The 24,758-nt window shown below is 36.4% G+C and overlaps 1 protein-coding gene and 1 non-coding gene across 2 annotated transcripts; one reads left to right on the top strand and one right to left on the bottom strand.

The window, feature by feature from the left end:
* The first annotated feature begins 175 nt into the window (after window positions 1–175).
* On the top strand, window positions 176–24,758 carry LOC113543244 (death-associated protein kinase 2). The gene is made up of 12 exons (XM_026941340.3): window positions 176–564; window positions 12,074–12,201; window positions 12,403–12,624; window positions 14,960–15,098; window positions 16,472–16,601; window positions 20,107–20,155; window positions 20,250–20,276; window positions 21,073–21,225; window positions 21,307–21,352; window positions 22,596–22,685; window positions 22,938–23,021; window positions 24,467–24,758. Exons 2-12 carry the CDS (start codon window positions 12,140–12,142, stop codon window positions 24,545–24,547), a joined length of 1,083 nt encoding a protein of 360 aa, XP_026797141.3. The 5' UTR covers window positions 176–564; window positions 12,074–12,139; the 3' UTR covers window positions 24,548–24,758.
* On the bottom strand, window positions 3,718–3,789 carry trnap-ugg (transfer RNA proline (anticodon UGG)). Its single transcript has one exon. It is a non-coding gene; the product is annotated as a tRNA-Pro (tRNA).

Below are 24,758 nucleotides of genomic sequence, written 5' to 3'. Positions count from 1 at the left end.
ACTATTACATGTAATTAACATAGTACTGAATAGTACACCAACATAATACTTATCAGTATTAGTACTAGTGTGGCAGTATGTGATTTGGGACAGGACCCATGTCTTTCTTCATCTAGCAGGCGGCAGAATCAGACATTATTAGCCTGTGTGTGGAGTTTGTTCTCTTAGGAGACAATAGGGGGACCACATACACACACACACCCACACACACACACACACACACATATGCGCAAGTTGTCGGGCCAGTCTAGCAGCTCTGGTATAAATCAGGAAATCCCCCTAGTGAGGGAAGTTAGACTTTTTTTTTTAGCTGAAAGTGAATGACTTGGTTTGAATTTGTTGCATTTGTTGCCATGTTGCATGCGGTTTGTGTGCGCGCGCTGGCGTTTTGAGAGCAATTCGAGCACTGGGACCCGGGATTCCTGTAGCTGCGCGCGCGCAAACACACGCGCACTTGCACACACACACAAACACGCACACACACACACACACACACACACGCACTTGCAGACGGGAAAGGAGAGGAGAGAGGACGGAGAGGGCTCGTGAGGAACTGGGCTGGAGGTAAGCTCTTCTGTAGCATCCACTGCGTTATTCCTCCTGTGTTTCAGGTGTCTTTTGCTTTCTGTTTCATGTTTATTTCAGTAATGTGGGTGAGCGCGCGCGCGTTACACCTTTTCTTTCTTAAAAACATCAGTTCTGCTGCTTTGAGATTTTTATGGTGCGAGAAGGAAACACCTTAAGGAAGCAAAAGAGCCTTAAGTATCCAAAGAAACCTTAGTGAACCCTTGAGATAGATAGATAGACAGATAGATAGATAGATAGACAGATAGATAGATAGATAGATAAATAGATAGATTAGAGAGGATTCCAAGTAGAATCCTTCTAGGAAGCCAGGAACAACTAACTATTTAAAGAACCCTCAAAGTGCCATTAAATGTTATTTTCTATCTATCTATCTATCTATCTATCTATCTGTCTGTCTGTCTGTCTATCTTGAATGTTATTTTCTGTCTATCTATCTATCTATCTATCTATCTATCTATCTATCTGTCTGTCTGTCTGTCTATCTTGAATGTTATTTTCTGTCTGTTTATCTATCTATCTATCTATCTATCTATCTGTCTGTCTGTCTGTCTGTCTGTCTATCTATCTTGAATGTTATTTTCTATCTATCTATCTATCTATCTATCTATCTATCTACCTCATGGGTTCTCCAAGGGTTCTTTGGATATTTAAGGCTCTTTATTTAAGGCGCTTCCTTATGGTGGAATTTTCCTCAGAACTTTCCTTCATTATACAGAGTGTCCCAAAAGTCTCCATACGAGGGGGACTGTGTTCGCCAGCACCATGTCGGTTGTGCCTTCGTCAGTCGATGTTCGTGGACGTCCACTTCTCGGACGTTTCATAGCACTTCCAGTCTTTTTGAATTTGTTAATAAGTTTGGCAACAGTGTTGTGTGTGATGTGCTTGCCATGTTTCCTGTTAAAGTCCATCGCAGCCTTGCGACAGTTTCCCGATCCAGCCATGAGAATGATTTCAATACGTCCTTCTTTTGTCAAAGGCATTCTTAAATTAAAAAAAAATGAACTAAAAGACATTTTGCTAAGAATTGTTCATTTCTCCTGTATATGGAGACTTTTGGGACACCCTGTAGAACCTTTGTGGGGTCCACCCAGAGGAAGTTCCATTTAGAGTGCTAGATGGAAAGCTCATAAGGAAGTAAAAAAAACGTTAACTATTCAAAGAACACTTGGTGAACCCAGGGGATGGATGGATAGATAGATAGATAGATAGATAGATAGATAGATAGATAGATAGATAGATAGATTAGAGAGGATTCCAAGTAGAACCCTTCTAGGAAGCCAATAACAACTAACCATCTAAAGAACTTTTAAAGCTCTCTTGAATGTTATTTTCTGTCTGTCCGTCTGTCTGTCTGTCTGTCTGTCTGTCTGTCTGTCCGTTGGATACTTAAATCTATTTTGCTTCCTTAAGGACATTTACTTGAAACCCCCTCTAATAGGAAACCACTATCCAACTATTCAAAGAACCATTGAGGAACTCATGGGATAGATAGATAGATAGATAGATAGATAGATAGATAGATAGATAGATAGATAGATAGATAGTTTTCCTATTAGAGAGGATTCCAAATAGAATCCTTCTAGGAAGCGAGTGGATATAAAAAGTATTCACACCCCTGTCACTTTAAAGCTTGAAAAGATGTGACTTGATTTATCTTGGTTTCATTTTTTCACATCACAAAACCATACCATTTTAACAGGGATGTGTAGACCTTTCTTATATCCATCATATCCATCATATCTATCATATTTATCATATTTATCATATTTATCTGTCTATCTGTTTATCTGTTAAAGGTGCTCAGGTGTTAAATTGGGATTTGGTATATGGTAGAGCCTTACTATTTTAATGGGTGCCAGAATTTTTGGAACAGTGCCATTTTGAATTTAAATGATTATATAGAATCTTTAACATTGATATCAGATATTAATTTTTGATAGATCAGTTTTTGTCTTAAGTCATTACTTTAACTAACTAGAGTTACTAACGTAACCTTAAAACTAACGAAAAACATTAAATGAATGGAATATTTGTGATGTTTTTATCACAAAGTGGTCATAACTTTTCTTATGATGTTATTAATATGATATCCAGCATAATGGCTTGTTTGGATTCCTATAATTTTTACATGCAACGTGAGTAACTTTAACGACCTGCTGCTTGAAGTACTGTACGTTCAGTTCTAGCTTGTCTCTGGCGAACAGCTGTATGTTTGTCATGCTCGCCAGATGCTGCTTCTGTTTTTAATTTTGTTTTGGATAAACTCTTTGCTTCGCTTACTTTTAGTTCGCCGCTGGAAAGTTCTATACAAATGTCAAGCTTGCCCTGGAAAAATAAAGCTGTCTGTTAAATTGCCTGAATGGAAAAATTCCATCCTGATCGACTTGCATATTAATCTTTATAATTAACACGTGATCCTCAGTGACATCCAGGATTTGTTTTGTAATGAAATTCTGAGTTGTCTTTCATCAGCACATTGGTCTATTTTTACTTACGTACCCTCAATGCGTCAATGCGGTTCTTCTACCTAATGACAGTGGTGCAGTGGGATTTAGCCCTCACTTCATGTCTACCTAAAGAGAGCGATGCAGTGGCACTTTAGTCCTGTAGTCTATCCATCTCTCTTACCACCTCATCTATACACACTGCCCAAACAGATCAGCTTCCAAAGCTTCAACTTTCACGCTAATACCACCAGCGTCAACACTCTCATCATCTCGTAGATTGCTAAGTAGCCGAACCGAGTCTGGAGCATTGAGCATTGAATTCTGGAGCATTGAGTTGACCAACATCTCCAGTTCTTCTTCACTGGATTTCTCATTAATATGTTGTTGAACATTTCTGGAAAATGATAAAGGAGAAAAAAACTCTTTCTATTTTAGGGACTAACAGCGAAAGCGTTATCTCTTATGTTTGGGATCATGCTAGAGATCGTATGTTTGAGATTATACTTTTAAAACCACTTTTTCCATAGTGTTCACTCCCTATTTCTTTCTTCCATTCAGAAGGTGGAGGTGGGCGAAAATGAATTCTTTTAAGGATCTCCCAAAAAGACGTAAATACTTATAACAAAAGATAAGATAATCCTTTATTCGTTCCCCAATGGGGAAATTTGCAATAGAAAAGCTTGGGCTCGTCCGGGATTTGAACCCGGGACCTCTCGCACCCAAAGCGAGAATCATACCCCTAGACCAACGAGCCGCTGTTGGTTTAGCAGCATCATACGAACACTTTTTGTAACCACTACATATTAATGTTTAAAAATAACTTGAAAAGTGGCATTTTTGGGGTTGTTTTTATTCTGTCGGCTGGGATTTTTGTTTTTACTCAGCAAGTACAGGTAGAGTATGATGTAATTTCTTTAAATACAGTAACACGATTATATCATGAACCAGGTGGAACGCTTTGGTAGTTTGGTATGAAAATTTAATACAGCCACATGAATGGCTCTACTCACGTTGGGCTTGTCACCTCGATCTCATCATTAGTGTTGGTCTTTGGCATTTGTGGTGTTGATTCAGTGTGATATGAATAGCTCTTTATGTTCAGTGTTATAAAAAACAGCATGTGCAGAGAGATGGTATATAAGTGCAGGTGAAATGAAGTTTGTTTGCTTGAATGAACATGGCATTCTATGGGCAAAGCAGCATTTCTGTCCTTTCACTTCACCTGCATTAATACTTTTCATCCTCACTTCCCGATGCCATTTCTTTCGAGAAGCGATACTGTACGGCTTACGTCAGATTTGGAGTAGAGGTTGGAAAAAGGTCATGGTTGATCTTTTACAGAGTTACATTCTTTACTAGTGAGATATGTGGCTTGCTGAAGATGTGCTCTATGCACTGCTGCATGCTTGGGTGGGACTCGGAGTGGAGTCGAGCAGATTTTAAGGAGAGAAATTGTCTTCAGATCAACACATACACATTACTTTATCAGTTAAATACACATACACATTACTATATCAATTAAATACGCATACACATACATATCACTATATCAATTAAAAAAAACATTTAGCCTGTTCTTGTAACACCTTCATGTATTCTTCACTTAGAGATGTTTGAAAATTAGGGACTATGGCACACTTCTTCTTTTATAAGGAATGAATATAGTTGTGCGTTACCAGTTTAGCTGGGTATAGGTGAGTTGGCACATGAATACATCAAAACTGGAACTACTTTTCACTGCTCCAGTGTCGTAAAATCATAAAAAAGAGAATTTAATTGTTGTAGTTTGAATGAACTTCTATGAGCTTTGTAACTTTATATGTATTTTATGAGAGTAAGTCAAATGAAAACCATAAAATTGTATAAAATCTTCTTATACAAAACTTTTCATAGAATGTATACAAAGGTCAGTTTATTTGAATTGAACTAACGAGACACTTTTTTGACACGTATTTGCAATAACCAAAAAAATAGGATCTTCATTTGACTCATAAAACATGCCATGCTTGTTTTTAAGGGTTTGCTTGCACATATGTGGCACAGTATACACCTGCATCTGTTACTTACAAAACCCAAAAATAAAATACCTGCAGTACACTCGTACACTAGATAAGGAAAACCATCTGATGAATGGCTCAAGATGGCTGCCTTGTTTGGGTTGTTTGGAGTGTTCTCAGAAATAGACACTATGCGTCCATGTGCTGCAGTCCTAAAGTAAATAGTGGGCTCGGTATAGCACCATGTGACACCGTGTCTGCAACCGGCTACACAAACTAGCATTGTGTCACGAATTGCGTATTTACGTACAATTTTAGACTGTTATTGAGTACTAACACTAACCAGTTTTCCTATTATGTGTAGTGCTTGAATTTTAAAAACCACTCATATCACCTTCAAACCTACCGAAAGGTCCGTTTTGCGTACCAGTCTTCTGGATTTTCAGGATTAGTAAATACTTTTGAATTTAAAGTCAGAGTTTTTGATTTGAGACGCAGCTCATGACAACAATCACGATGACAGTGGAAAGTTTTAGAAAGAAACAAAGTGCTTTATTTTGTTTAACATTGCTCTGCTTGAAAACGCTAAATATTTTACAGGTTAACTTAGAATCTAGATGGTCAGGATGTTCTGGCTCTGACATGCCATCTAATGGATGTCAATTTTAAACTTCCAGATGTGCATAAGATAACTCAAGGGACATCATGGCGCTTGCATTTGGTACTTGCATTTGGCACACGAACGTAAGGTCATTTGTCAAGTATATACCGGCTTTTGGAGCAGTGATTGTACAGTGATTGCTTTTCTGTGTGTCACGACTGCAACGCACTGATGAAAATGAAATGCTGTGTAGGGGGAATGAATTTGCTTCTGAAGCACTCAGCATTTAATTCTTAAAAAAGCAATCACCTACTGATTTCTTTTCATTAAAGAGGTCAAGTGACATAAGAGGAAGGGTTTGCTTTCCAGTGTGGAATGTTTTCTGTATGTCAGTAATGAAAAGCGATACAGTATGTGTATTGCATTTCACATTATTTCACCAGTGATTGTGATCGCACAGATTCTGGCACAGAATCATTCACAGTGAGTCTCTTTCATACTCCGATTACGCTCTACTGTAATTCAGTCGCCGTGTTTCGCACAAATTTATCGCTGATGTTGTGTAGGTCCTATGATAAAAGACACTCATCCACTCTTGCTGTGTCTTGCGTTCTGATTTTAGACGTCTTCTCAGGAGATGTGACTTCCGTACAGAGTTTGAGGCTGACCAGGCATTGGACTGTGTGTGTGTGTGTGATTGTGTGCGCGCTATTTAGTGACAGTGGTTTCAGGGCGTTTGCTGATAAACATGGTCTGGTCCTGCTCTCCTCTTAGCCTGTGTAAATATTTATTGCAACAAATCCTGCCTTGTCTTTCCCAAACCTGGTGGGGAAGCTAGCAGAAACAGCAGCGATGGTCTCTTTTGTTTTTTCGTTCAACGCACACACCCACCCACACACACACACATACACACACACACACACAAACATCTGTTCCAGTTGATTAGGAGTACAGGGGTGGGTGTGTGATGGTTGCATTGTTCTCACAATGATTAAATACCGTGTTTGTTTTTTATTCAATGTGTTTCCGATTGTGAGCAAAGGAAAATTTAAGGAAAATATTTTTATAACTTTCCAGTAATTTTTTACTAATCATGATCGTCACTTGTTTCCACAACACAACCTCCTGAGATCACCTCGTACCGTGCCGTACTACTGTATGTCTTGTGAAAAAGGGCTATATGTGAGCATGTATGATTTACAGCGAGTTAAAGGTGGAATTTATTGTTATTGTTGTGATAATTATTGAGAAAAGGTACAAAGGAATTATAATTTACACAATGACTATTTACCCAGGAAATATTTCACAAGATGAATAAAATTAGTAATTATTTCTGATTGTATGGTCAGAGTTTCGAGGCGTTTTGAGACGCAGCTCATGACAATAATCACAACGACAGCGGAAAGTTTTAAAGAGAAACAAAGTTCTTCATTTTGTTTAACATTGCTGTGCATGAACTCACTAAACATTTTACCAAACATTCGAATTAGAATCTAGACGGACAGTGATGTTTTGCCATCTAATGGATGTCGATTTTAATCCTCCAGATGTCCGTAACATAACAATCACTAGCAAAGTATACCACAAGAACATCTTAAAGAATTTTGCTTTACAATTAAATAAAGAAAAACCTTTTTTAAATTAATGATATGACTATCTATAATTTGTTCAGCATGTGTCATTTTGTTGTTTCTACAATTATGTTGACTCTCTTTATTAAGAAAGCAATAAATCACAGTGGGGCATGCTGTAGAAAAATAATCAATGATAAAAAAGTTGGTTTATACTTGTTGGTTTATTCCTGTTATACCACATCATTTTGCCAGCTACAATGTTTTATTTATAAAATAGTATGTCATAGTCTTTTTATCCATTTATAATTACATTTATTTTTGTATAACGTCATGAAAAACAAGTTATAAACAGCTATAAACACTTGTTCCCTCAACAGCCTCTCTTTTTTCATTCTCTTGAAGTTATTAAGACAAAAAGCAGCTTACAATGTTAGTGATGGGGAAATAATGAGAAACACAGTATTAAAATAAAAATTACAAAATTTATTCCAAAACAAATAAAATAGTAGTGCATATGTAGTGAGTGTTATACAGAAAAGTCCCAGAGATAAAGTCCCAGCGATAAAGTTCCAGAGAAGTTCCAGAGAAAAAGTACGAGAGATGACATTCCAGAGATAAAGTACCAGAGATGAAGGTCCAGAAAAGAAGTTCCAGAGACAAAGTACCAGAGACAAAGGTCCAGAGAAGAAGTTCCAGAGACAAAGTACCAGAGACGAGGGTCCAGAGAAGAAGTTCCAGAGACAAAGTATCAGAGACGAAGGTCCAGAGAAGAAGTTCCAGAGACAAAGTACCAGAGACGAAGGTCCAGAGAAGAAGTTCCAGAGATAACGTACAAGAGACCAAGATCCAGAGAAGAAGTTCCAGAGATAAAGTACCAGACACGAAGGTCCAGAGAAGAAGATCCAGAGATAAAGTGCAAGAGCGAAGGTCCAGAGAAGAAGTTCCAGAGACAAAGTACCAGAGACAAAGGTCCAGAGAAGAAGTTCCAGAGAAAACATACCAGAGACGAAAGTCCAGAGAAGAAGTTCCAGAGAAAACATACCAGAGACAAGGTACCACAGACGAAGGTCCAGAGAAGAAGTTCCAGAGATAAAGTACAAGAGACGAAGATTCAGAGAAGAAGTTCCAGAGATAAAGTACCAGACACGAAGGTCCAGAGAAGAAGATCCAGAGATAAAGTGCAAGAGGCGAAGGTCCAGAGAAGAAGTTCCAGAGACAAAGTATCAGAGAAGCAGTTCCACCTCTTTGTGGTTACATGTGGTCATGTAAGGAATAAGATATGACAAACTGTGTGGGTATATAATTTTATATAATGGGTATATGAAAATAATCCACGCCGGGGTGGTGTGATACCGTTACCACCCAGAAGTTGATTGTTTTTTCATAACCGCACAGCATGCACTGTGTTATTCAACTTATACCACAGCGTTTTGCCAACAATTACAATGTTTATCCAAAAAAGGTGATCCAAGGCACATTTCCAGTTTAGATAGTTAAAAAGCCTTTATTTAAATGGCTATTTCATAGTAGAAATATTAAAAAAGAGGGAACAATTGTTCAGTTCTTCCCCATCAAAGAGCACCTTCAAACATACTCCACAGAACTTGTGAGATTTGTTTTTGGAATTACGATGTCTAGTTTATTAATGAATGATGTACGCATTTTAACAGTCTATAGCTAGGATCTGATGTTGTGGAACTTTATATTACATTATAACTATGATAAGCAGTCCTTCCCTAACCAGCCTCTCCTCTTCTGTCTCTCAAAAAATGCAGCTTGTCATTTTACCGAGAACTCAGAAAGCATATACTCCTCTGTCCTGACCAACCTTGGAAAGCACCATGACTGTTATAAAGTGCTGACCATCAACAATTATACATTTTTCTATGTTACACAACAACAAGTTTTTTAAAAATTAGTCGTAGATTACGTGGCGCATCTTCCTTACCAGTACCTGTGAATGAGCTGTTATTATAGAAACCATTACGTATTAGAATGAGTGTGTTAATATAAACTTATTGTTCATTTTGCTATACAGTCGGAGCTACTTTCCAAGACACAAAGAGAGAATTCAAGCATGATGTGGTATAAGGTGAACTAAACAGAGCAAAGTCATTGGCTAAGATACATTATCATATATTATTCATCAATGTAACGATTGGTATAGTCTGTACATCATATTGAATATTAGTGAGATTGTCACCTGCTGCTCACACGTGAGCAAGAGGATGAAGAAGAGTGAGGAAGAGTCAAACCGGTTCGAACCAGAGCTCTACTTTAGGGCTATTTGTTTCAGTTTAATGAACAAGAAGAGCCATGCTTTGTAAAGAGCTTGAATGACCCACTTTATCATCATCCTGCAAACTTCAGTGTGGAGTAACAAAGATGAAGTTCACAGAAGTTCAAGACACACACACAAGAAGGTTACTACATGATTGAAAAATTTATCACAAGCTGACCCCCGAATACATGTCTGTCACAGAGATTCTGCAAAACACAAAGTTGTGTCTGAAAGCCTAAAGTTCAGCTTTACGTCTGGTTTTACAAAATACTAACTTCAATTCAATTCATTTTTATTTGTATAGCGCTTTTTTTTACAAAGGTCATTGTCTCAAAGCAGCTTTACACAAACAAAAGTAAAAGTGAAGTGTGTGTGTGTGACGTCTCTGATGAGCAAGCAGGGCGACGGTGGCAAGGAAAAACTCCCTGATCAGGAGTGATAACAATGGAGACTCTTTAAAAAAAAAAAAAAATAACAGAAAACATCACCATATTCACAATTACACTCTTACCAAATCCATTTATCTGGAGCATCTGCCGTAAAATATCCCTGGGAATGAGTTGTTACTATAGAAACACGATCGTATTTGTATGAACGCATTAATATAAACCTGTGATGTGTCTTGCAGCTGTAACTACATTCAGAGCTGCTGTTATAGAAAAATCAACACTTTCTGACCAATCAAATTTGAGAATTCATCAGCGCTGTGGCGTAAAATGTATTTCACAATTCTTAACTTAAACAAATCCCCTTTATACAGAGATATGGTCATCTCTTTGCTTTTTGTCGTTATGATTATTGCTCTTTATTTGCTAACAGTGCTGTCTTTATGAGACGTGATAACGCAGGCTTGAACATCTGCTGCCCTGAAGGTTCACAAACTGCAACATCCTAGTGGTCTTTTTAAGCAAAAACGAATGCTAAGTTCCTTTGGATATTCCGTGCAGCTTTTTTCCCCCTTCCCGACTAACAACGAGACCTATTGTTAAATCTATCCAAGTTATTGTAGCCAAGGGATAGATAGAAAGTATTCAAAGGCTTAACTGTAACTCTAACCTGGGTGCTGTACTTTAGCAGCACAAACAATCTGGAAGCGTTCAATTTCAAGCCTAGTGAAGCGAGTCGTGCTGGTTCAGAGAGTTCAAAAAATGGCTTCTTTCCTTCCTTCCGTGGCTATTTTGGCATTTCAGTAAAGACGTGCTGAACAAGTCTAGTTTTTTGGTTTTTTTTTTTTTTTTTACCTAGCAACATACACATATTTACATACATATATACATACACAGTACTGTGCAAGTTTTAGGCATGTGCAAAGAAATGCTGTAGAGCAATGATGCCTTCAAAAATAATGAAATTAAATGTTTCTACATTTTAAAAAATACTATAAAGAGCAGTAAACAGTAATAAATGAAACAAAGGCAATATTTGGTGTGACGTTCCTTCGCTTTAAAAAAATGGTAGTCTCAGGTACAATGTGTGCAGTTTTATAAGGAAATGAGCTGTAAGATTTACTGAGCATCTTGCAGAAGCAGCCACAGTTCTTCTGGAGACTTTAACTGTTGCACTTGCTTTAACTGTTGCACTTGCTTCTTATTTTTGCAGCAAAACCCAGCAGCCTTCATTATGTTTTTTTTTTTTTGTCTGAAAAGTGTCTCTTATGTGATATTCTGCTTTCTTTACTGACATAAAAACATTGTTCTGTAACATTTAATTTTGTGCTGGAAAACTAACATTTGGAATTCTAAAATGTTTTGTACTGACTTGATCATGAAAGAAGTCATAAAATACAAATCTGTAACAAAGTTTGTACTAAAAAATATAGGGTGCCTAAGACTTTTGCACAGTACTATATATGTATGTATATATGGGTAATAATTTATAAATAATAAATAATGTATCTTTTGTTAAAACATATTAAGCATAGCCCAGATTTACCGAACTCATGAAACTTCTCCTTTTGTCTGCAAACACGTCTTGCACATCACATGGTATTGCAGTACTGTAATGTGGCTATTTTCAAACCATGGAAGGATTCTGTATTCTCAGTAGACTAAAGAATTTACAGCCAAAAAATGATCTGCATTTTGAAAACCTCGTTACCGTCCTGTGTTACCGTACCACATTACCACGTACCTTGCATTGTATTTGCAGAGAAAGAGGAGAAGTTTCATGAGCCCGCTAAGTCTCATCATATGTCATGACAAGCTTCTGCATGAAGTGGGAATAATTCTTAATTCTTAATTACTGATCACTCTTATTCATATAATGTAGTGGTAGACATGGGCGTGGTTTAAATTACACTGGTGCAGAATGTTGCATACAGAACATTCACGTAAAAGCTTGTGCCAGAATGTCGATATTCAGCGTATACAAAGTGCTGCATGAGAACGTTCTTTCTGTGAGACTGGGTTGGATGTCAAGACTGCATCCATTATAGAGTTATCAGTTACGTGTACCACAAGTTCATCATGTTATCATGGTATTGTTAGACTTTTGTTGTCACTACTGGTGAAATCTGATCTGTATTATTTAAATAATCATGTTTTAATAATCGTGTGTGTGTGTTTGTGTGTGTGTGTGTTATATAGTTGTAAAAGATGCAGGAGTAGCGCATTTCATCCCGAGAAGAGTGGACAGAAGGTCACCCGTGTGCCATGGCTCAGTTTAGGCTGCAGAACGTGGAGGACTTCTATGAGATCGGAGTTGAACTGGGCAGGTGTGTGCAAAAAAAAAAAAAAAAAAAATAGAAAAAAAAAATTCCTATAAAAATGAAACCAGCAATGTGTCACGTCTAAAGTAATGCAGGAGGTAGTAGCTCTGTACAGAAAATACGCAGATATTTAAGAATTGTACAGACAGAGTTTCAGCACTTAATGTGAATAAGGTATGATGAAGATTTCTGGAAATTTGTTGGCAGTGGACACTTCGGGCAGGTGCGGGAGCTGCGAGAGCGAGCTTGCGGCACCTGCTGGGCAGGGAAGTTTGTGAAGCTCCGTCGGAGCGTGAGCAGCCGTCTGGGCGTGGAGAGGAAGAGCGTGGAGCATGAGGTGGAGATCCTGCAGAGCCTGCAGCATGTCAACATCATGGCCTTGCGTGACGTCTTCGAGAGCCGGGCCGAGATTGTCCTAGTCGTGGAGCTGTGAGTAGCACAGTTTAACTTAATATACGTGATCAATAAACCACCTGTGGGTGTGCTGTTCTAGGTATATAATCAACGACGGGGTGATGTGATACAGCCTGATGCATCTGAAGTTTATTATTTTTCAATAACAACCAGTCGTGAAGTTTGTTTTGTCTCTTAAATTACAGCAATTTGTCACAGCTTACATTTCATATTAATTATAGTTTATAGTTACATTTAATGTCCCAGAAACAAGGTGGTTCTTGTTATTACTTATGTTGTAACAGCTAGAAACTGTCAGTCTGTTAATCAGCATCTTTTTTTCTCTCGTTTGAAGTTAATAATCAAAAATGCAGTTTGTCTTGTTACAGAGAAACCACAAAAACCTTTTAAAATAAAAAAAAATAGCAAGTGTGAAAGCATCTTGTATTCTCCTAAAAATGTACGTAATGTCTGTAAAGTTCAATAGGGAAACAAATGAGACTTATATGCATCAGTAATCTCTTTGGCTGTTCATGCAACTTTAATCCGAATCCAGTTCATCGTTCAGCGTAATCATGGATAGTTATCTCAGCTGGAGTGATATTTAAGGTTAGTGAAAAGTTAAATGTCTCATTGCGGCTGCAGTAGAACATGAGGCTTTAAAGGGTGGTAAGAGAATCTGAGTGGTATTAAGCAGATTAAATCTGAAGAACGTGACACTGCGACGTTTATATTTTTAGCACCTGCTTTTTGTCATATAGGCAGCTTGTATTTCGATCTGACTAATGTAGAAGATTAGCGTCGGGAAAAAAATGGGAGGATCACATAGCATGGGGAATACTGCTGCCTCTGCTAGGGTTGCTGAGGAACGCACAAGTACACACACATACACACACTCGCATGGATGGGAGGTGTGTAGGCTCGAATTTTCCGCTGGAGATGGATTTATGGACTTCTAAGCCCTGAAATGTGTCTCACGGGGACTGAGATGTCTGAGAAGACTGAGACTGAGAAAAGAATGCTGTTATTTTCTGATATATTGACATTTATATTCCCAAAGGAGCAGAAAGATTAAAGAAAGAGGCAAGAAAAATGGCTCTGGGGGCTTTTACCAACTTTCAGGAAATTTTGGGTTTTGATAAAGAGGCTAAATATTTATACGCCCCCATTTTTCATAAATAGGCCTTATTTGTATGAAGGAGAATGATGGTATAATAAAATGGTACGATACAGTGTGAAAGACAAATGGCCCATAGATGTCTCTTTTTGTATCCCATGGCTACAAAAAACATATATATATATATATCAATCATAACATGTCATTGTTTGTAAATCTTCTTACAGAAAGCTTCACCATTTCAAAGATTATAAATTTGTTAATTTCTTTTTATGTAAAAAATAAAACACTTAAAGGATGTGCTGTTATAGAAAACTAATCAGCGACGGGGTGGTGTGAACAGCGTTACTGTTACTACCCAATAACAGCAGGTCCTGAAGTGTTTTATTCCTCTTACGCCACAGCAATGTACCAACGATTACAATGTTTTATTTATTAACAGACAACACCTTGTACATTTTATCTGTTTATAGTTATATGTAATGTTTTGGAACATCTGTGATGCAAGTTAGTTTCCGTTATTACTACTTACTGTATGTTATAGTTAATAAACGCAAAAACCACAGCTTGTCATGTTACAGAGAAACCGGAAACCGAAAGTGTTACAAAGCGCTGACACTGGAGACTCCTTCCTTAAATGTTAAATAAATCTTCTTACAGAAAGCTTCACCATTTCAAAGATTATAGATTTGTTAATTTCTTTTTATGTAGAAAATCCAACAGAGAAATCCCTGTGTAAGTTGTTACTATAGAATATTAGAATGAGCTCATTAATATAAATCTATGATTTGCTTTACTATCAGAGCTGGTGTAATAGAAAAATAATTTTACATATACAATTAGGAAATGCGAAATGAGAAAGGTGTGTAACAAATATGTAATGAATCGTGTTTAAGATTTACAATTTTACAGTTTAATTTTAGATTATATTTAAAATTGTATGCCATTTTTGAACATTTTTTTCCTCATATATTTCTATTCATATTTGTGCATTATTCTGATAAACTATAACCCTCATAAGAAGTCAGTATTTATGGCATTTTAGGTCCTTTTTTTTAAAAAAGAATGTATGTATATACATATATATATATATATATATATATATATTTGTGTGTGTGTATATATATATATATATATATATATATATATATGTCTGTGTGTGTGTGTGTGTGTATATATATATATATAGATCTTATAGACAGATACAGTCATATAGTGAAAACTATATAATAATAGTGTCTGTCTGTGGTTTAGTATCCGTGGTGGGGAGCTTTTCGACTTCATCGCTGCGAAGGAAAACTTGATGGAGAACGAGGCCATCGACTTCCTGAAGCAGATTCTGAAAGGAGTTGGCTTCATGCACAGCAAACAAATCGCCCACTTCGATCTGAAGGTGAGGCAGAAAACAAGCTGCTTCTGGCTCACAGATACTGACGCCTTTACCTTCTCACATCTAAAGGCTCTATTTCTGTGCGAGTGCAAGTGTGGTGTGTTGCTAATTTCGCTAAGTTCTTTTTTTTTTTGCCTGTGGTTTTTTTTTTTTCTATTTTTGTAGTCAGAAACCAAAGCACCACCCTCAGGGGTGACACTGGAACACTGAAGTCATAAAGTGGTACTTTTGAGCCCACTTTTGTGTCGAAACATTAGCCTTACCACCTACTGAGACCCACTCAGCTCACACGCAATGACACAATGGTTTTTCCTGACTTCAAGTGCAGGATTAAAAGTCCTTTCTCTTGTGGATGTTCAGTACTGATGTCACTCCACTACAATGCAGATGGGTTTCTAATTAAATATAGCTGATCGAATTATTTTATTCATAATAAATTCCAGTTCCAGTTCCAGGAGTATGCTAGAGTATTAGCTTGTGAAAACAGCATGCTTAGGAGAGCTTGATTTTTAAACCCTTATGTCTTTTAGCATCTCAGGCTAGTTTTTCAGAGGAGGGAATGTCGGCTTGATTCAGTTACTCATGTAATATAAGTGGTATTATATGATGAACAGCACCTTTATCATGCGGCCTGTTGAATTTATTGTTTGATAAGCAGGCATATCGACTGTATCGTTACACCCCTAGTGTGTACTGTATTATTTATACCACAAAGACAGGTGTATATATTTGATATGTAACAGTGTTATAATTAGATGAATAGAATAGGTTTTATAGGGAGCTGATATGATTGGATATCGCTTGGCCACACCTCTAAATTCTATTCAATTCAATTTCAATTCCATTTTATGTATGTAGCGCTTTTAACAATGGACATTGTCACAAAGCAGCTTTACAGAAGTTAGGATTTAAAATTTAAATTTAGCCCTAAATACATATTATGTTCGTTCTAACCCCACCCCTTTTTAGAATGAGACACTTTCTCCATAAAAATACCAGGAATAATTACAATAGTTTGCCTTATTTTAGTGCATTATCATCACAAAAATAGGGACTTGCTGAAGTCCCTTAATCAGTGACAGGACGGGAAAGTGCATCTTACACATGTGACAAAATGTGAAACAAACAGGATTAATAGATTAAACTGTACTTTTATTTATGATTGATGATTTATTTATGAAATGATTCACACTACGTAGAAACTTGCCATCAAAAATTACAAAAATATTTATAGACTCTTTATATAAGTGAAGACATAATGTATTTCTTGACCTTTGACCTGATTGGAATGTAATGTGGAGAATTTGTGCACATCTGGAAAATGTCTGATGTCTGGGGTTACATTCCTTATCTTTTTTTTTTGTATTATTATCCAGCCTGAGAACATCATGTTGTCAGATAAGAATGCAGAGCATCCCGAGATCAAGATAATCGATTTCGGACTTGCTCACCGCTTCAACACGGGAGAAGAGTACAAAAGTCTGTGTGGCACTCCTCAGTACATAGGTGAGAAGTGTGTGTGTGTGTGTGCGTTTGTGTGTGTGTTTTTTTTTCTCTATGAGGATGCAAAATGACCCTAATGACAGGAAATCACCTTCATGGGGCCACCCAAGTGAAATGTATGAAATCGAAAGGCCAGATTTCCTTTTGGTTTATGAGGTCAAGGCTACAGAAGTCCAACAGAAAACCCGTGTGGTGGTACTTTTGACACTTTTTGTACACAAAATGCAGCTCAGAGTGGTTCCCAAGGAGATGAAAGAGATCAAGAATTAAATATGAGCAGCAATAATAATAATAATAATAATAATAATAATGGATAGATATAAATAATAACATGAGAAGAATAAGAATAAAAGTAAATGAAATAGAAGAAATCATAAAATTGGAGGTTATAAAAGAAAAACATGAATTAGAGTAAATAAGTAAAATAAAAAATATAAAAATCTTAAACACAGAGTTTGAACGAGAAAAAGTAAAACAGAAGAAATCACATATAAAATATAGTTTGTGAAAGAAAGCCAAGAATGAGTATAGACACAAACAAAAGACATCTTAACAAATAAATTAAAACAGAAATCATAAAAATTAGAGTTCGTAAATGAGAAACGAGAATTAGAGTAAATAAAACCAGAAGAAATCATAAAAATAGTTTTTGAAAGAAAATTAACAAAAGAAATCCTACAAGTAAAGATTGTAAAAGCAAAACAAGTGTTAGAGTAAAAAGAATAACAAAAGAAATAATTAAAAAATAGAGTTTATAAAGAAAAACTAGAATAAGAGTAAATTTAAAAGAAAAACACTTGATAGATTTTGTAATAAAATAAAATAAAATTTTGTTATAAAATAAATTCAAAAAGGCATAAAAATTGTTAGAAAGAAAAGAAATTCATAAAAAATTGTTTGTATAAAAATCTGTCTTTAGCAGTTTTTAGTTTTAAATGATATACTGTAGTTGTTGATCTTATAATAAGTCAAACTCCTGCTCTATCATGTCATACATCTGACGCTGCTCTGTCTCGCTCTCACACTAAACACATCTTAACCACGCTGGACATAAAGCAGCTCCCTGTAGTTCATGGACGTGTGTGTGGGTGTGGGTGGGTGTGTGTGCATGGATGGTGTGTATTCTGAGCTCTCTGAAACTAGCAAACAGGTAGTGGTTTAGGACAGGAAGAGCAGAATAAGAGCATAGTTGAGGTTGTATTGAGGTGGTGGAGCTCTCAGAGCCCTCAGAGTCTATTGTGTGTTCTTCTACACCTTCATATTCAGCTTTACACACAATCATCATGACTTCTGGTTTGTCCTCATACTTTTCTTGCTGTCCTATAGTGCAAAGGGTTCTCGAATCTTTTTGTAGCCAGGGATCTGTGTTTAGCAGAAAAAAAAATCCACTGAGCCCCTCAGTACAGACTTATTTAGTAAAATATTCAAAATAGTAGGTTTATAATTCAAAATTGTACAGTAATATAATGAATAAAATAAATCCAAAGCTACTAAATTTATGGAGCACTTCCCTGTTTGTGAAATATCCTGCACAACGCCCCTAGTGGTCAACAGCACACAAAGCCAGCAGACATCAGACATGGGAATGTGCATGTAATGAGCCACCTGTAGACTCGTGTGGATTTATACGAACACAACGGACGGTAGGTTGTATTGTCGCTCTCTTATGTACAACAGGAGGATTAAAAGCGTGTCCACTGGATGACACGTCACAGCCAAAACATCTCTGTCCATTTAGATGTCAAGCCGAACTGTAAAATGTTCAGTGGTTTAATGCAGAGCGCTGTTAAAAACACTGACGAGCTGTTTCTCTAAAACTTCCCACCGTCGTCGTGATTGTTGTCATGAGCCGCATCTTAAAAGGAAAACTCTGACCGTACATTTGTTAATCTAGAAAATCCAGAAGACAGATTCGGTAGGTTTGAAGGCCACGTGAGAGGCTTTTAAAGGTCATAAACTAACCGTATGTACACTATCCATACATAAGTATGCAATTTGAGACACACCGCTAGCTTGTTTAGTCGTAGCGGACATGGTGCTGTACTGCCTCCACTATTTACATTGGTATCGCAACATGTAGATGAGTAGCAGTCATTTCTGAGGATTAGCACATGCAACACTCCAAACGACCGCAGGATACACATGGCTGCCATTTTGTGTACACATAGTTGAACGCAAGTGTATTTCAGCTTTAATAGGGGATACAGTTCTGTAGTTTCTGCTTGGGCAGTGACACTGTCGACTTGGTGAGCAGAAAATCAGCTTCACAGTGACTCATGGCTGCATCACATCTTGTGTGAAAAGTTGCACTCCAACACAAAGTCGAGAGCTAACAGCCAACATACACGTACGTTCTGTGCCTCTGTACTCATAATCAGAAAACAAAATGGACGACCCGGGATAGTGGGAAGAGTGTTTGTCCAAAATCGTATACTATTCTACTAAACTATACAACACAGTCTCAAATCGTGTGTACTGTACAGGCTTTATTATGTAAGGAATAAAACACTTTAACACTGGTGTGCTGTTATAGGAAAACAACGAACAACATTTTTGCACTCAGGTCTCCATCAGTGAAGAGGTGATAACGTCATGTGAAAATAGACTTTGTGTGAAAACTATAATGAATTTCCTGCTTACATAATTGCACTTTTTGACAATGTAGTACACATTTCTAAAAGGGAATTATTTATAGTTGCATTATCCGTTGTCACTCAGATGAGAATGGGTTCCCTTTTGAGTCTGGTTTCTTTCAAGGTTTCTTCCAAGGTTTCTTCCTTATGTTGTCTCAGGGAATTTGCCACTATTGCCTCTGCCTTACTCATTAGGGATAAATTTATAAATTTAGAATTCATATCCTGAACTTATATATTTCTGTACAGCTGCTTTGGTACAATGTCCATTGTTAAAAGTGCTATACAAATAAAATTGAACTGAATTGAATTGATTTGAACAACATTGGTGTTGTTGAGTTTCTGGTACCACCCCGAAGTTGATTATTTTCTAATCAACTCCAACAGCAGGTGTTTTATTCCTCTTATACTACAGCAGTTCTAACAGCAGATCTGATAGGTTTATATTAATGAGCTTGTTCTTATACGTTATCGTTTCTATAGTAACAGCTCAAACTGGGACTCAGTGGGTATGGTGGATGCTTTGCGTAAACGGATTAAAAACACGTCATATTGTTGATATGGTGACGTTTTCCGTGATACTACACCATGGTAGCACAATGTTCAGAATATGTCCCACTAATAAGAAAAGACGTGATGTGACAGTTGCAGCTCTGACTAGGAAGTTGTGACAGCAGCTCACTGCAGCGATGACAGCTCTGTAATTTCCCTGACTTGAAATTAAGAATTAAATCAGACGATTTAACAGTGCTTTTGTCTTGCTGCCTCATTTCAGTTTAATACTCTACTGGTTTAAGTTCCTTTGTGTTTTCTGTGTGTCTTCCCCTGACCTCTGTTTCTCTTTTGCTTACCTTCTTTTGTTTTCGTTCTCGCAGCTCCCGAGGTGATAAACTACGAGCCGCTGAGCGTAGCCACTGACATGTGGTAAGCAACACACAGCTTATATGAAGACACACAGTGTTTCCTGTTGTGTAGTTTTTTTCTGTGTCGTTTTTCATCAAGTGTTTTTTTTTCACAGGAGTATTGGTGTTATTACCTACATACTGTAAGTTCTTTGATATAAATGCACTTGGACATCATCGGTTTATTTATGGCCCAAAATGATGACATTAAATTCATTTCCATTACCATTTTGTAAGGCTAAGCTTGGGTGTTTTAATCATTCAGTCAATTCAGTTTCTGTTTAATCTTTATAACACAGTGTAATGGATCTCTCTGCTTTCTCTTTAAAAACCTACCAGCCCTGTTCATCTGCACATGCACACTTACTTATTTACTTACTTACTTATTTACAAAATTTATTCATTTTTTATTTTTTTACTTTCTTACTTACTCACTTACTTACTTACTTTCTTATTTAATTTCTTACTTATGTATTTATTTACTTACTAACATTTGCTCACTCACTTATTTATTTATTTATTTACTTACTTACTTACTTACATACTTATTTACGTACTTATTTTCTTACGTACTTATTTATTTATTTATTTATTTATTTATTTCCTTCCTTCCTTCCTTCCTCCCTCTCTGAGGAGTGCCTTTAATAGTCCATAAAATTGTAACATTATATATTTCTAACAAAGTTTTTATAGTCCTTTGAAGAGTGGGGTTGTGGGGGGGTTTAAAAAAATTTCTGGCCCTGAAAAAGAGCTGGAACAGGGCCGCTCAGCTCCGCCTCCTTTTCCTTAAAAGCCAACTCAATGCATGCGTAGTTTAAACAGAAGTGCAATGTTCAAACTGAAGTCATGTCAATGTTTTTTTCATTTCAATTGCAATTTGACTTTAATAGAAGGCACTAAAAATGACAAACTGCTCCTTTAACGTTGTCTTCCATTCAGATTAAGTGGTATATCACCTTTCCAAGGCGAAACGGATGAGGAGACACTAAGGAACATTGTGGATATGAAGTATGACTTTGACGAGCATTACTTTAGCCAAACAAGCGACATGGCCAAAGATTTTATTGAGAAGCTGCTCATAAAAGATCAGAGGTAAGTTCCTGATAATATGGAAAATAATAGGAGTGTTTTTCATGAGGGCTGGTGTTAGAGCCTGTGCTTGTCTCTACGCAGTGAAAGAATGACAGCTGAGGAAAGTTTACTTCACCCCTGGATAAAGGTATGATATGACTTTAATCCTTTATGTCAAAATACATCTAACGTTTCTCTTTTTCAGTAGGATAAATCATAGTTTCGTGTAAAATATATACCATCAGTGGAGGGTTGGCACAATTCAGCAGTGTCTGCAAACACGTATTTCAGTGTGTTAGTGTTCATAGTGATTCTCTGTCATGCCCAAACATTCATTTTGGCCCTTTGCATCCAGTTTACGTCAAACAGATGAGTCTGGCTTCAGGGTGTTATGAACTATTATTTTATTACACTCGAAACTGTGACAAGGTAATAAAATTGTGGCAATAAAAGTTTCAGCTGTCGTAACAAAAGTAAATTGCGTAAGCAGCGTCTTGAGTAAAGATGAAAAGCCCATTATTAGACGTTATTGTTGGCCAAACTGCTTTAAAATGAATCACAAATAGTGTTGGTTGAACAAATGGGGCTGATAAAGTGATAGTAATTATTATAGCAATTAATACCATAGAGAATAGTACAATATTAAAATAATATATACCACAGTGCTGGGGTATTCTTGAATCTGATTGGTCAAAAGGTTTATATTAGTGCACTGGTTCTACTACTAATTATCATTTCTAGAGTAACAAGTTTTCACACAAGGACACTGTATATAAGAGGACTAAATGTGTGTGCAATCATTGAAATGGTGACTTTCCTGTGAGGAGATGTTTATTTAGCATTTTTTTGGAAGGAGTCTCCAGTGTCAGCGCTTTGTAAAGCCATGCAAAGCTGTAACTTGAAGTTTATTGATAGCTTTAAGACAGAGGATTTTGTGCTTTGTGGTTTCTAGGAAACATGACGAGCTGCATTTTTTGTCTTATTAACGTCATAAGAGAGAGAAAAAAGATGCTGGGAAGTAGATTGACGGAGAAATGTGACCATTTTTATTGCTGAACTCCAACGCTAGTGCAGCGTGTCCGGATAGTGAAAAAGACTAAAATAACACAAACACTCGTTTCATTCATAGTAGCACACCGAATCTGTTTTTATAGTTAGAGCAAAATTTGTGATTCATTTGTAAACTCACTGAATAAAGCAAAAGGGGAGATTATGAGTTTCTCTCGACGCCATTTGGAAATCAGGTGACCCCTAGCCTAGTAACCCCTGCTCTGAGTGATAAGTATGATGTTTTCTTTCCGATTGTTTCTTTATCTCTCACCCCATGCTTCATATCCTTCCTCTCTCTCTCTCTCTCTCTCTCTCTCTCTCTCTATCTCTCTGTTGATCAGCCGCTGACACGTAAGCAGGCAGCTAACAGGAGTCGCTCGTCCATCAACATGAAGAGCTTCAAGAAGTTCAACGCCAGGAGAAAGTGGAAGGTGTGTGTGTGTGTGTGTGTGTGTGTGTGTGTGTGTGTGTGTGTGTGTGTGTGTGTATGCATAAACTGGAATCACACTGCCATCTGTCTGTCAACTGGAATATTACAAGCATACGGATAAGAAACCCAATTTCACTAAGTTGATCACACATTTAATATCAGTCAAGAGCCAATATTTCATCTAATAACTTTTTAAAAGTAGTTCTGAGACTCAGCTTTTCAAGTGACCTTCAAGTGATCTTCTTGTATTCAGATGTCCTATAACATGGTGTGGGCGTGTAACAGACTGTGTCGTCTGCAGCTGCTCTGCAAGACAGCCAAAGAGGACGAAGAGCTGGTAAGGATTACGTTAAAAAAAATTTCTTTTTAGGGTTATGAGGCAGGATCCATCCTTATCTTCTGCTTCAATTCTGCATACACATGAAACTGATCATTAGTCAAGTACATAGTTTTTCCGTATTTGTATATAGAGTACATAAGTTTTATCATGTATAGTACAGTCATTTTAAAAGTCCATGTTTAAAAACATATACAACATTTTATGCTTTTATCGTGCAGTAAATAGTGTGTATTAAATACCTACATATTTTTAGTGTGGATAGTAAGCTCAAAAGCTACTTTTCATACATCACAGTATACTTTTCAATATACGTTGTAGTTTAGAAATGGTACGTACATAGCAAATAGTTTTTAGTGTTATATATACTTTATAGTGATTATTGTGGAGGTAAATTAATGTGTCCAAATATACAGAATTTTACAATGTATAGTTTTATCAAATTAACAGGAATCAAAATATATAGATCCTATAGAAATTAAATAAATTAAATATACATTTTTTTAGTTCACTTAGGTACACTGTTGCGCAGTTTTCTAAAGAAATCAGATGGTAGTTTATTCCTGGGATATTGGTACAGCACTTCTGTCTCTGCAGGGAATTCCCACATTTCTCAGAAACATGGCCTATTACCTAATATGGTCCATTAACAAACAAATCTATTACTTAATAATAAAAAAATATAAAAATCATTACATAACAATACAGAAATTAATCTGTTACTTAATAATATTTTTAAAAATCCACTTTTACCGAGTAATAAAGAAATAAATCTGTTAATGAATAATAAATGTTTTTTAAACATACTATATTATAAATTAAAATCCAAATTTCTATTACTTAATCATAAATAGATATATCTCTTATCTAATAATAAAAAAAATGAATAAAATAAAAAAAATACAAAATTCTATTACCTAATAATAACAGAATAAAAAAAATTGACTATTTAATCATTTAAAAATACAAAAATATACCTAATAATAACAAAAACAAAAATATCTATTAACTATAATGGTCCTCTTAACAAAATACAAAAATCTCTCAATTTATGTACAAAAAAAATTTCAAGATGTTAAATATTAAAAAAAAAAAAATTCAAAAGTCAAGAAAAAATAACTAATTAAATTTTTTGGAGAGAAAACGGTATGTAGTGCAGTGACAAAAAAAAACAGGCATGTAAGATAGAATTTCTATAAAAAAATGAAGGTGTCTAATACAGTACTTTCTGTACAATACTGTAAATATATATATATTATATGTTTCTGTATATTGTAGTGATTTTTCTTCATTAACACGAACATACTGATTTTATAAGTTGTTATTCATTTCAGGTCAGTTTTTTTTATGATTTATTTCGTCTGTTATTTCATTTAACAGATGATGATGATGATGTTGATGATGAGTATTACTCTATAACCTCATGTTCGTTCTTCGTCCTCCAGAGAAGTTGCGAGAGCGACCAGGAGGACACGGGGATGAAGCCGGCCTCTCTCATCCGCCGCAGGCTGAGCAGCAGCTCCTGAACCTCACCTCCATCTTCTCCCGCGTTCCTCCTCAGAGGAAATGAGTCACAGGGTCACGCGGTACCCCGGAGCTCTCCAGTCGTGCACTCTTATTTATTTCAGAGTTCACTTTATACACAATTTGACCTTTATTATACAGATGTGTTTTGAATGAGCGTTACAGTGCATATGGCAGCCATCTGTGCAAATATCTTGACACAATTTCTGTGAA

This window comes from Pangasianodon hypophthalmus, chromosome 21 (assembly GCF_027358585.1).
Source record: "Pangasianodon hypophthalmus isolate fPanHyp1 chromosome 21, fPanHyp1.pri, whole genome shotgun sequence".
In the NCBI taxonomy this organism is placed as follows: Eukaryota; Metazoa; Chordata; class Actinopteri; order Siluriformes; family Pangasiidae; genus Pangasianodon; species Pangasianodon hypophthalmus.
This window is presented reverse-complemented; position numbering and strand designations above follow the sequence as displayed.